Source organism: Corapipo altera, unplaced genomic scaffold (assembly GCF_003945725.1).
Source record: "Corapipo altera isolate COAL_440 unplaced genomic scaffold, ASM394572v1 65, whole genome shotgun sequence".
Lineage (NCBI taxonomy): Eukaryota > Metazoa > Chordata > Aves > Passeriformes > Pipridae > Corapipo > Corapipo altera.
The window spans coordinates 6,603,495-6,617,205 of record NW_020884891.1 but is presented as its reverse complement, the minus strand read 5'-3'; the positions used below and the strand labels follow the sequence as shown (position 1 = coordinate 6,617,205).

The 13,711-nt window shown below is 43.1% G+C and overlaps 1 protein-coding gene across 1 annotated transcript in view; it reads left to right on the top strand.

The window, feature by feature from the left end:
- Positions 1 to 3,760: 3,760 nt before the first annotated feature.
- Positions 3,761 to 13,711, top strand: part of STK26 (serine/threonine kinase 26) — a 29,580-nt gene continuing 19,629 nt past the window's right edge. The window contains exons 1-2 of the mRNA XM_027645273.1: positions 3,761 to 4,013; positions 4,121 to 4,247. Coding sequence (XP_027501074.1) covers positions 4,206 to 4,247 — 42 coding nt within the window. The 5' untranslated portion in view covers positions 3,761 to 4,013; positions 4,121 to 4,205. The remainder of the gene's footprint in view (positions 4,014 to 4,120; positions 4,248 to 13,711) is intronic.

The following is a 13,711-nucleotide window of genomic DNA, read 5'->3' as shown; positions in this document are numbered from 1 at the left end:
CAGGTCCTAAATAAGCTGCCTCTAAGAAAAAGTGATTTCCCTAAGGCTCAAAATTAGAGACTGATTTATGTCGAAGAATTGAGAAATTATATTCTTACAAAAACATTTGAATTCTTCCTTTTACATATCTGATCTTCTCATTAAAAACATAAATATGCAGCTCTTTTTTCCTTAATCCCAGTCAACTTTAGACTTCCACAACATCTTTGGCAAGGTGTTTCAAACGTAAAAATATGAAAGGCATTGAATATTATCAGTTTGGGATGCCGTATTCCACTCTTAATGGGATGACCCTTTATCTGTACTGCTTGTATGGAGAGAAAGGTGCCACACAGGAGAACTGTGGAGTTGCCTCTAAATGCATGACATGGGATTGTCACCAAGAGCCCAGGTCAGCACCACACCAGCCACTCACCTTTGTGAAGACACTGAAGGGTTCGGAATACCCAGATCCACCCTGATACGTAGAAACTGGGGATTATATTTCCTATGTGAGTCTGCGGGGGTCTTTCCTAATGGTGAGTTTGCATCAGCTCTGCTGGAACCAGATCAGACACCTGCTCCCTCCTTCCCTTGGCAAATCACTGTGAGGAGTCCCTGGAGTCCACAGCTGTAAGATGTAGCATTTTGCTGTTTATCACTGTAAGTAATTTCATTTTATTCACTCATGTTTGAAAGACATTTCTACCACTAGCTCCCTGCAGTCTTCTGATGTAAAAAAGAATTGTATTTTCACACCAGCGACACAAAAATAGTAGTTAAACACATGAAACAGTAAAAGGTCTGACTTGGGTCACATCACTACTGTGAGGCCCTGCAAGCTGTCCTAAGGGAATTATAGACACATTTTAAGCCTTGGAAAACAGCAGCAACAGGTATTTACAGGGCAGGCTGGGAGGGAACAGGGAAGGTCTTTCATACAGCAATATCAGCAACTGACCATCTGACTTTCTTGATGCACAAACTAGAATTTGCTAATTACAGAGTGGCACACAATATTACAGCCCTTTTCTTAGATGTTATGGTGCCAGTCTACCTACCTTCACAGCCTGGCTTGATGATTCAGTCATTACATGACCAGCTGATTACTTAAGATTCCCTGGCAGATCTTCCTTCCCTCACCGTATCATCCTGGGACTTTCTGAGTGAGTATGGCACAAGGAAGCATTGGCCTTTCACAGAACATATTGCTTTTTGTCTTTGTCACTGCAGTTCTCTTGGCCAACCTGCCATGGGTGGCAGATAGCTACAGATATAATTGCTGTGGAGTACCTTATCACATAGCAATTTTCCTACAGGAGCAGAAGGAGAACTCTCTTCAATAAACCTGCTACAGTCCCTTCCACGTTATATTAAGTTGCATGCAAGTCAGAAACACATACAAGGCCAAAAGTCTCAGTGTGGCCCCAAAACAGGAAGAATGGATTGGCAATTAATACTCTCTGATACAAAGTAAATTGGTGCCTTCAAGAGGAAATCTGTAAGGGAGAGTAAAAAAATCAAGACAAGGCTGAGATAAGCAGTTAGTGGGAATCTGGGGAGAAAAGTCAAGGTAATGGATGGATAGAAGAAGAAAAGTAGAGCCTCAGAACCAGAAGAGGAACAGGGAGTCAGTAATGCATCAGCAGCATGAAACAAAAATCATCCTATTTCATTTGCCAGAAATCATGTTCTAAAGATTAAAAAGTAAAAGAAGTGATTTAAATATGTTTGAGCAGAATGAACCAGGCAGGGTTCAGAAGTGTGATGAGTGGATATTCATTCATTTATTTACTGAACCATTGTACATAATTAAGAAAGCTTTTTGTCAGTAGAAATCCCCCTTTCTTCCCAAAGGTTTATTAATCAAAAACATTTTTGAATTTAAGTATATGGTATAAACTTTCAGAAAATACTTACCTTAAACATTCCACTCATTAAAATGAACGTCTTTTAGGCTCCTAGGTAACTTAGATGTATAACTATCACACAGAAGCCTTTCAAAGTCATGGGTTTTTTTTAAAAAAAAGGTGCAGAAGAAAGTAAATATTTTAGTAGTGGTAATGGCTTAACAAACCGGCAAGTTGGAAAAAAAAATATTCCACCATAAGCCATGAGCCTGTCCTTAACAAACATCACTGTGAATTTGTTTTTTGGTTCAAACCGCAGTGAGTTAAGTATGGAAAGACTGCCTAACTTTGAAATTCTTGGCTTTAGCCTGTTTTAACACAACCTTACCTTAAACAGAGGTGTTTTGTGTTCCTTGCCACAGTGCAACATTCCTCTGAGTCCTAAGGGAGGGAGACTGCCTGCTGTCACATCCTTTCTGAAGGGACCCACCCTCTGAACGGGGTAGCAATGTAACATCTCCAGCTTACCTTACTTTTTCTTGGCTTTTAGACCTAGAAACCTGTGAGTTTGAGGGAAGTCCTCGTATACTCATGAGTATATTTGTGATTTCTATATTCTTGCTCAAAGGGGTGCAGGGAAGACCAGCGTCATAAAAGATGTCATTTTTAGCTTTGCTTAAATGACTGGCAAAACGTTCATGTAGAGGAACATGAATCACAGACATGAATAGGTGACTCATTCATGAATGTCACCTAAAAACACTGTTATTTTCCCCTCCCCAGGCCCTGGTAGAGTGTGGGGGGCAGCCCACCCCACCAGGGAAGCAGATGGTGGTGAGGGACAGAGGTGTGTGTTGGGAGAGCCCTGCAGCAGCCAGGGCAGGCTGGGGAGAGACGGCCAGGGGTGGAAACCTTCCTGGGGAGGCAAAATAGAGCCAACCACACCAAACTGGGAGCTGAAACTCCACAGAGGAACTGGACTTGCCCTTGTCACCTTTGCCATGGTCGGCCACCTGGAGCATCCCTGAGACGAGAAGACATCACTCTTCCGTCACAAAAAGCAAGTAAATCCCATGAAATACTCACTCAGATATTTGCACTCTGTGTCTCTGGGGTGCAGGAGCCAGGGGCACAGTCGTGGTGGTGACGGGGTGTAGAGGACATGGGGGCCAAGGAGCAGCGCTGTGCCCGTGCGGGTGGGACCCCACAACAGCACCTGAGGGGTCCGGCACTGGACACTGGTGAGGTCACACCTCGAGTCCGGTGTCCAGTTCTGGTCCTCTCAATTCAGGAAGGACATTGAGGTGCTGGAGCAGGTCCAGAGAAGGGCAACGGAGCTGGTGAAGGGTCTGGAGAGTAAGTGCTATGAGGAGCAGCTGGGGGAGCTGGGGGTATTTAGCTTGGAGAAGAGGAGGTTCAGGGGTGACCTTATGGCTCTTTGCAACTCCCTGACAGGAGGTTGTAGCCAGTTGGGGATCGGGCTCTTCTTTCAGGCAACCAGCGATAGGATAAGGGGGCACACTCTTAACCTGTGCCAGGGGAGGTTTAGGTTGGACATTAGGAGGAATTTCTTCACAAAAAGGGTGATTAGACACAAGCACGGGCTGCCCGGGGAGGTGGCAGAGTCACCGTCCCTGGAAGTGTTTAAGAAAACGCTGGATGTGGCACTCAGTGCCATGGTTTAGTTGGCACGGTGGTCTTGGGTCAATAGTTGGAGTCGATGATCTCAGAGGTCTTTTCCAACATAACAAACTCTGTGACCCTCTGACTGGCTGCGCGGGCCACCGCAGTCCCCGGCCCGGGGCGGGCTGACGCCGAGGGCTCTCCCCCGCCCGTCCCTCCCTCCGTGCCCCCGTGCCCCGGCCCGTGCCCGCCCGAGGGGGCGGGCGCTGTGACGCGGGGCCCGTGCGGCGGCCGCGGCTCCGCCCCGCGAGGCCGGAGCTGAGACGGAAGCAGCCGCCGCACAGCAGCCGCCGCCTGCAGCCGGAGCCCGACATGGCGCTCTGAGCCAGCCCCGGCCGCGCCGAGAGCCGCCACTCCGGGGGGCCCCGAGCAGCCGCCCCCGCGCCGTGACCGGGCAGCGGGGCATGGGCAGGGCCGCCGCGGGGAGCCCGGCGGGCAGGGGACAGCGGCACTAGCGACCCCCCGCCCGCCTTTCGCGCAGTGCAGCCCCGCGGCCGCGAGGTGAGGAGCCGGCGGCGGGCGGGGGCCGGCGGGCAGGGCGGGGAGGGAAGGAGGGAGAGCGCGGCCCGCGCTGAAGCCGCCGCCTCCCCGCCGCTTTGTCCTTCCAGGCCCCGCCGCCGCCGCCGCCCAGGAGCAGGAGGCCGAGATCGGGGAGCAGCGGGCGGCGCCCGCCCGGCCGCCGCAGCGCCCGCCATGGCCCACTCGCCCGTGGCGGTGCAAGTGCCCGGCATGCAGGTGAGCTCCGCGCCGGGCCCAAAATGGAGGCGGCGGGCCCGGCTCCGGAAGCGGCGCTCGCGGCCCGCACCGGGCGGAGCCGGGGCGCGGGGGGCCGCGGGTGGGCTCCGACGAGCGGGGCGGGGGGAGGCCGCGCTCGGCCTGGGGAGGAGCGGGGCCAGCTCGGGGAGGGAGGGAGAGAGCGAGGGAGGCGAGGGGTGCTCCGAGGTAACGGGAGGCCCCGGGGGCCGCGTACCTGCAGCGCCGCGGGGGCCAAGGGATTTCCCCTCCCTCCCTGCCCTCTTTGTTCAGGGGTGGCCGCGCCGCATCCAGGAGCACGTAAGAGCCTCTAAAACTGATTAAAGGCGAGATGAAGTTAATCGCAGGGTGTGTGGGTGCGCTGTAAATGACATACCAGGCGCGCTGGCAGGCGGACCTGCTGCAGGACTTCCCCACCGACCTGGCGCTGGGCCTGTAGCGCAGCTTCCCAGAGGACCTTGGGATTCACGGAAAGGTGGTAACCGCTGGGTCTGGTGGGAATGGAGTGCAAGGGAGCATAATCTGTCAGAAACCTGCACCTCTCTTCACTTGGGAGTGAGGCCTGGTGCCATTTCTGTATGGTTGTTTTACCTGCCTGGGAAACAAACACGTTTGTATGTTACTGACTTTCATAGGAAAGGTGGAATATCTCTGAGTCTTCATTTTTACTCCACTGGACAATCTAATACTAGTTTGGTGAGAGATCTTTATGAAACGTAAAGGAACTGAGAACCAAACTCATTTCAGTTTTGCTTGTCAGATGCTGGCAGCCCAGTCAGTGTCTTGAGCTATGTCTTAACTTCTGGGATAGTCATGCCTGTATAACAGTTGGAGTTTTTTTCAGTCCAAATAACATATAAACCTTTATGATACATCTCTGTGTGTGTGAGACAGGTACAGTAAAGAGTTCAGAAGGTTTCAGAACAGAAAGTTAAAATTTCACTTAGTGTGGTATCTTTATGACTTTTAGAAATTATAGAATTAATGTATAAACAGTATTTACATATTAATTTAGACCAGTTAAAATACCAAGCCTTAAGTTTATCTTCCCATTTCTAATAATTTCTAGGCTTTCTGAAGTTGGTTCAATTTTGGTCATCCACTGACTTTCTATTTCTGTATGAGGACACAAACCACATCTTCTCAGTCCCCTTTTTCCATGTGTCACAGTAACTTGTATTGGTACATCCTAAAGAAATTTTGTGATAAAAGATTTAGAGGCTTTAGCCTCAGCTTCTTTATTTACATCCCGTGGCCTTGTTAGTGTGTTTGTATTTGAGAAACTTCTATTTCAACATTCTGCTTTTGTCAGTTTCTTACTTTTATATTTGCTTAATGTGTTGCTGTCCTGTTTTCCATAACTGTCCTGTCAGCACAAAAGGACCTTCAAATTATTTAATTGTTTTCCATTGTTATACCAATAAACTTTATCTAATAGTATACTTGGATCCACTAGTATTGTTATTAGTGTAATCCAGACCTCTTAACATATATCTATATGTTAAAAACATTTTTAAACTCTTAGATATGTACAGATGCATAAAATTAAAATACATTTTTTTCCTTGGTGACTTTTTTTTTTTATAAAGACAATTACAAAAGTGCCAAAAGTCTTAGAATACAGAGAAATAGAATTTGGTGCAAAATTATTCTGCTCACTCTTCTTTTAGAAAAGTCATAATACAGAGTGTTTTAATTAAAAAAAGCCTAAAACCAACACAGCAACTGTTCTGAAAGAGTGTGGTAGTCCAAGGGAGAAGAGTTGCTTCCTTTGTTTTGTTTTGTTTTTTCCTATCTGAGCTATTCAGTCAGGATCATCCAGTGATGATAAAAGCATCCTGTCTTCTGCTCAATGTTAAAGTAAATGTGTGGTGATTGATTGAAGGAGAAATACATAGGTTCTTCTGTGATGGAAGATCTAATAGTGATGTTAAAACTGCCACTGTGGGAAAGTGCCTTTAATGTCAAACCCCTTGTTTTGTAGTCTGCTATATTCATTTTATTGAATATAACAGTTGGAAACTGATTTTGTGAGAGAATGTATCACAGATTTGAAGTTTTCAATGCTTTCCCTTGCATTTTGTTATACAAAAAAAAGTATAAAGAAAAATCTGGAAATAAATGTGTTATATAATTCCCAAACTCCAAAAACAAGACTTAAGACAGTTTATCACCAAAGTATAACAGAAGCTTTTTTGACTGTTTAAAAGGTTTTTCATCTTACGAAGAGTCAGGTTCCCTTTAAAAAAAACTTGAACATGGAAAATTACAGAAAGTCACAGAGAGTTATTTTGGTGGACTTGGAGCCTGACTTTGCCTGCTAACCCTGGCAGCAATGGCAGACCCAGAGGTAGTATTATCTGTTACCCTTATGAGTAGTTACAGAACAATTTGTTTATGTAGTGGTTACATTCTGTTTAACCTGTCCTGTGTCCCTAACAAAACCAAATTTTATACCTAACAATTCTTGCCTGTGCAAACAACTTCCTAAACACAGTTCATTTTCCTTGTTCCTTTGGAAAGGCTCCGCTTGATCCAGTTGTACAGTGTTAACATACCCAGCTGCCAAACTTCTAAGCCCGTTCAGTAAGATCAAAGTGCTCAGTGTATGTATCAAATGAGTGCTCTGAAGCTCGGAATGATACCCCAAATTGTGGCATTTTACACAGAATCCAAGAGGGAGGGAAAATGGAAGGGATGATAGAGCTGTGCGAGCACAGTTTGCAGTGAGCTTTGTCAGATTGGAGCTTTTACTCAGTAACTTTGTTCCTTGGGATAAAAATATTCAGACTAGTTCTTAGTCTGGAATGCTTTGAGATCTCACAGTGAGAAACTTGTTTACCAGCACTATCTTCAAAGAATCCAGTTGAACTCATACAGAACATTTCTGGATATGGCTTGTGAGAGAGATTCTACAGCCCACCTGTGTGTTTTGCCAGCCCAAGTGCTGAAAACAGCTGAGTGGAGGTGTTGGACCCCTTTTTAGGAGTCCTACACAAGTGCTTTTCTCTTGCCCAGCAGGCAGGATGCACAGTTCACAGGGTTGTTTGTTTCAAGTGATCAGAACATTTAAAGTATGTCAGTCTTTTCAGATTGATGTGTTTCTGATGAACTTATGTTCTTGGCAACATCTCACACAGTACTCCAAAACTACTTTACAAATAGAAGAGGCCGGAAGCTGTTCACTTACAAGTGAGTGACAATTAACCTTTCTGAGGTGGACAGTGAGGATACTTTTCAATGCATCAGCATTTAAATTTTCTAAACTGCTCTGGAAACTTGATGGAGAATCGCTCAAGTAATAAGTGCCTTTTTTAGGTGGTAGAATTTTTAATGTATAAACTTTCCCTTTTCCTATTCTAGTTTGTTGTGCAAAATCTTAAGTCTTTGAAATGCTAATTTCTTAACTGATGGAACTGTTGATTGTTCTCATTGGCCTTTCTTGTTTGTATGTGTGTTTTTGGAACCTGGTTTGGGGCTTTTTTTTCATTACCTCTGCTATCCTACTCATCTAAACACTTGCTGTTTCCTTTCTCATGGCTTTGTTGATATCTCCTGATCCTGTATAGCAGTAATCTTGAGCACAGCCAGAAAGGTTGTTTAGACCTGATCTCCATCTGTTTTTGTTGGCATTCAGACTATCTTGCAATAAAGAACCTAACTTCCTCTAAAAGTGGAGCAGCCAGAAGCATGTGACCTGTCAGCCGGTGCACTCTGATTCACAATTGAGGGATTGCTTGATTAAATACAAACTTGGATGTCAAGGTGAGCTTTGCTCTCTGTGCTGCCAGTTAACAGAGTGGCTGTAGGGCACTGCTCACTGAGCAGCCTGAGCCTGGCAGCTGGAGAGTCCCTCCCTGCAGGATGCTCAGGGGCAGATTAGTTAATGCATAGTTGGATGGGTATAGAAAGATTAAAGGAGAGCTAGCATTTAACTTTGTAAGTGGTCTTTTTCACAGACCTAGAAAAGAAAAATTCTCTTCAATTAGTGCATATGTAGAAATGGACTGTTTGTGTGTGGTACCTAAAGGGAGTCTGGAAGTGTGCCAAATTTCCAGTAAACCTTATACATTGTAGTTACAAGAATAGGACTTCTGTTAAGACCAGCCAGTCTGTTACTGTCAAATACTTAAATGTTTAGAGAGTGGGTGTTAGAGGAACTTAAACCTTTGGAGAAAGATCCATTCAAAGTTCTGTTGATTTAGTCCTCTCCTAGGAACTGAGCTGTATGCTTCTACACTAGATTTGAAAAGGCTTTAAACTTTTACTATTTAGAGACATGCCTTACTTAAGGGAAACTGGAAAGTCTAGCACTTGCACCACATCAGGAGACTTCCACAGTGCCTAGAAAACAGATTTCTTATGATTAAGCTGGTGTGGACTATGGTATTTTGTCCAATTTCAGTTCCCTGGTTGGTACTTCAAGCCACAGTGCAGTCAGACTACAGGAAGACAGTGTTTTAAGACTTGTAGAGAACATGCCTGTTTGCTGCTTGAAGCAGATATGCATTAAAGTATTTGTGGAATTCAACACTGCAGTTGTTCCTGGTTGTGCTGGATATACAAACTGTATCATATCTAACAGTAGATTGGTAACTCAGCTTGGACTTTATTAGCTGAACTTGGTTCTTCCATCTTGTGCATCACAATAAGTTACTCTGGTGACAAAGAAAAGTAGGGCTCAGTCATCCTTGTACTGTCTTAGTGTTATCAAAGGAGGAGAATAGACAGAGATCTGAAAGTGTTTGATACAAGGGAGCTGTGTAGACATAATCACTGAGAATTCAGCAGGTGCTTTTATCAGGCTTAGAAGGAAAAGTCCACAGCAGTCTTGTACTAGTATTTTTTGTGCAGATTTTACAATTCTGTAGGCACATTAAGTGCTTTGACCTGAAATTCAGAGGCAAATCAGCTGAAGCTGGAGAAAGCACATAAACCAAACTTGGTTCTTCTCACTTCAACCTCTACCATTCTGTACGATCATACACTACCAGTTTTGAGCAGAGAATAATATCCCCCTAAGGGTAAAAACATTACATCTGAAACCAGATTTCTGACTTTTAAAAGAATATAATTGTTATTTTATTCTGTAGTGCTTTTTTTTCTGTTGATTTTAACATTGAAAAAGGTTTGCACTGGCTGTTTTTGAACTCCAGTGTCTCAGCTTTACAAGTCCTGATGAAAGTTTTGTTTTGCTGTTCTCCTTTTCCTCCAAGAGGAGAATGTATAGCAAGTAATAACTCAGTAATATATAGCATTTTTTTGTTAAAAATGAAACAAAATTTTTATTTTGGTGTTTATTTTGAGGGGAGGAATCTTTCCTTGTGTATAGAAACTTCAAAGGTATAGAAACAGCAGGAAGACTGAATGTGCCTCTGGAAGAGTACTTGTCCTATGGGACTGTGAAACATCACAGTGAGAGTAGACAAGACTCATAGCCTCAGGTTTCATCTCTAAAAGTGAAAGGATGAATTTTAAACCTGGTAGTAGAAGTACCACTTGTTTGCTCTTTAGTGATTGACTTCAGATTTAGAAAGAGTCTTGAACTCTGAAAAGTGATAAGAGACTATTGTTGTATCTTGTTTATTTTTAGGGACTGAATTTAATAATTGACAGAAGAGTTCAGGAATGGATTTTGAGGGGATGAGGTGAAGATGAACACTACAAAGGTGGTTTTGAAATGCCTCTGTAGGAAGTAGTTTTTTGTCACATTGTGGTTAGTGGCTGTGCATGTATATTGTCTTTTTAAAATAAAGAGTTGGTGAGGTATCTTATCATGTCAGGAGTCACTGTTCCAAATCCTGCTGTTTCTTTCTTACAATAATTGAAAATCAAATTCCTTTCTAATACTGCCTCATCAGTTTTTACTCTATTTAAAGAACTGTCATTTGTTCTTTAAATTTACACTTCCAGCAGTTCTTCTGGAACGAGTCTGTTCTGCTGATAGATGAGGGTCATTGAGCACACTCCTTAGCTCTGAAGGAGAGGCTCAGATCTCATGGGAAGGGTGCCCACCTAGTGATATTCGCTGACATCTCTTCTGCCAGACGATTGCTAGCCAAATAAATTTGGCAAAAGAAACTCAATCAGAGAAACTATTAATAGGGGAACTGACAAGGTAGCAGTAGCTGCAGATCTCGTTCTCCCTCATATCTTATGCATGTGCTTTTTCAGAGATGGGCTATATTGACTGGGTCCATAGCTTGAGAAAGAGAATGGCTTCAACTAAATTCCTTCTTTATGAGGAAAACTTTGAAGAACTGCATGGTTGATTCTTGAAAGTAGCCAAGTTTGTGTTGCTAAAATCTGGATTTGAATGGTATTGATTGAGGCAGTGTATCTTGAAAAGCTTTGTGGAAGGATCTGCTGGGATTCTGCGTGAATTTTGTGTGCATTGATGAAGGAGAATGAGGAATGAGAAATGTTCAGAAATCTGCAGGTTTTACACTTGAGCTGCGGAAGGGGGAGTCTGAGAGCCCAGAGTGGCTTCACTGTTTTCATGAACCAGAAGTCAAGAACCATGTGTTCAGTCCTGAAGAATGGGGGATTTTTTTCTGTTTCCCCCTGCTCCCCAATCTTTTGCAGATTTTCCTCTCAACTGGGTACTATTATATGTTCTGAATATTTGAATAATGTTGACTGGGGGAGGATCAGAGGGTGCCTATGCTTTGCTAGATGACAAGTTGTGTTTCAATGGAGGCTTCTGTGTTGGGAGCTGAATGCAGAATAATAAAAACACTGTACAGCTTGAAGTGACCATGAGTGTTGTAACGAGCTTAAATGTAAAACATTGAATGAAATAGATTGAATTTCTACTGATGTAAATCCATTAAAGACATACAGAGAATTATGAGGGGAGCAAGATGTTCTTGCAGTTGATCTCTCACCTAGGAAGGTGTCATCTGGCAACCGGTCTTAGCAAGAACGTTTTTACATTCCTGCACAGCTTTATTCTAGCCTAGTTGGCAAGAAGAATCCGATTCTTTTTTTTTTTTCCAGGGTGTTTCTTTTCCTCCCTTCCCCCTTCTCCTCGCCTTTTACGTAATGAGATGATTTGCCCTGCTATGAATGAACTGCAAAGTAATTGGAAAAGGAGTTTCCTAAAATGGACAGGTTGGTTCTGGCAGTGGAGGTTTCTTGCTTTCTTTGTAGCTCATTTTGGAGTTGTATTTCTGGTTTTGCATTGTGTGCTTTTTGTAGCTTCAGGTCCAGTATCATTGATATGATCAAGTGCCAGTGTTCAAGAGGAGAGTTCAGCTTTCAAGCTTGTGGTCCTCTGGCCTTGGGGAAGGGACAGAAATCTAGGATTCTACTAGACTGGTGTGTTTACCTTCCTTTGTCCAAATGGTCCCTCCCAAAACTGAAGGAATGGTGTGATATCCTCTAACTGGGGTCCCACTCGGGCTTTATTGCAGGCAGTCATTATGCCTGGAAACTTACCTGTGGCCAGCTCTTTAACACACCCACACTGTGTAAAACTAGTGTGTTTCTGCATTACTTTAATTTTGTTTAGCCTGAAAATAAGTAGTGACTTCTTCAGTGGAGGTAGAGTTAGCAAAGATGTCGTGTGGTATACTTGAGGTCTTGTTACTGCTTTTTAGTTTATGAACTGGCAAGTTAAGAACCTGCATTTTGTTGTTATTTTTGTTCTAGCTGGCTTATAGTATAAGTTTAATCTTATTTACAGGAGAAAAATCTGTGTATCAAATTCTAACTTGCACAGAATAAATGCTAAAATGACTTCTAAGATAGAGTGAGAAGGGCTGTCAAATTTACATAGCAGTTGCCACTTAGCTGTAGATGTTGACCCTTTAAATTTTAGGAAAATGGTTCAAATGCCATAATGATATAGTTTGTTGCTGGCAGAGTTCTGACATAGTCGTTCCTTTAAATGGGTGTGGCAAAAATAAAAAAAATTGTTTGTGTACTGATAAGCAGGCTGTGTGCTGAAAGGAAAGGCACAGTGCTAAAAGTAGGCTGCAGCCCATAAATGGTTATTTTTCCATATTCCTATTAGTGGCTTTTGTAATCTCTCTGCAGATTGGGTTTTTCAAAGCAGTTCTTAAAATGGAGAGGTTACAAGTGTTTAGCAGCGAGAAATTGCAGTAGTCCTCTATGTTCTAATTCAGGTTAGTTCATTGAGGTGGATTAGTTATCTGTTCAGTAGTCACTTGTCCTGAACTGTTCAACAGAGGAGATTAAATTTTTTGTGAAAGATCAGTTTGCTGAACTCTAATAAATGCAGAACAGAGTTTGAACACTTTGGGATACCAAAACCTGTTGATTTCTTGAACTGATTTCTGTCTCCACTTCAGGATGTCCATCCTTCTAACTAGGGAAGGTTCAACCACTCATGTTTTTTTCAAATCATAGGAAAGAGGCACATAATTTGTGGTGGCTTCTCTCCCCCCTTAATTCCTCTGACTTTTTTGATGTGCCGTGCTCCTTAGAGATGTGAGCAGACTGAAGAATAGGCAGCTGTATGCAGTGGTTTGAGGATTTTTTTTAAAGATACAAGGTGGTTAAAAGATATAGGTATGTAGAAAGGAAGGTAAGTGGGAATCCATTCGAAGTGTAGGATATGTAGGATATTCAGTTACAGAGAAACTGTCGTGAGAAATTTCTCTTTGTTTCCTTTCATCAGTGCAGAGGACTCTTTGCAAGTAATTGGTGTAAGTTTTTTTAATTGCCTGTGTCAAAGAGCTAATCTTTGCAACATGTGGTGTTAGTGCTTTTTTTTGTGCTTATTTATGCTGTTTCCTAAGCTGCTTTATGTTGTGTTACCAAAGTGAAAGAAAAGCTAAGAATAGAGGAAATGAGTTGAGTGGTTTCCATTTTCAGCATAATGTACAACTGACATTGCTCACATCTGCCACAGGTCAGAGATGGTTTGAAAGTGAAGGTGATTCTTTCCTTAAAAATCTGAGAATGGGTGGATTTGAATGCTGATTTTAGAGTTTTGATAGTCATGAATTTTCAGGCAGCTCACCTTATGGCTAACTTGATGAAAACAAAACCACATGAGTTTTTGCTTGCTGTTTTTGCTCTTTTATATTGAAGTTCTCCAGGTTCTCACTAAAAATGGCAATGAGTCTTGGTCTTGTCAGATAAGGGAGATATCCCATGCAGGGTGTAACAGAGGTCAGGTCCCATTTAAGGGCAACAAAACTCAGATCTAGTTTTTACTACCTACTGAGTAAAAAAGCTTGTAGACAATGTAAAAGTCCGATAAAATCAAATTGTTTTGTTGTTAAAGTAATTTTCTCTTCAATATGTATCACACAGTTACAGTAAATATTATCAAGTATCTACTGTCCTGATATTTGAGTCTTGAGCAGAACTGCAGGGTAGCATCAGAGTTTAGTTCCGTGCCAAAATAGCTGAGAAGCAGGAGTGAGAGTGTGTGTGTGTGTGTGTGTGTGTGTGTGTGTGTGTGTGTGTGTGTG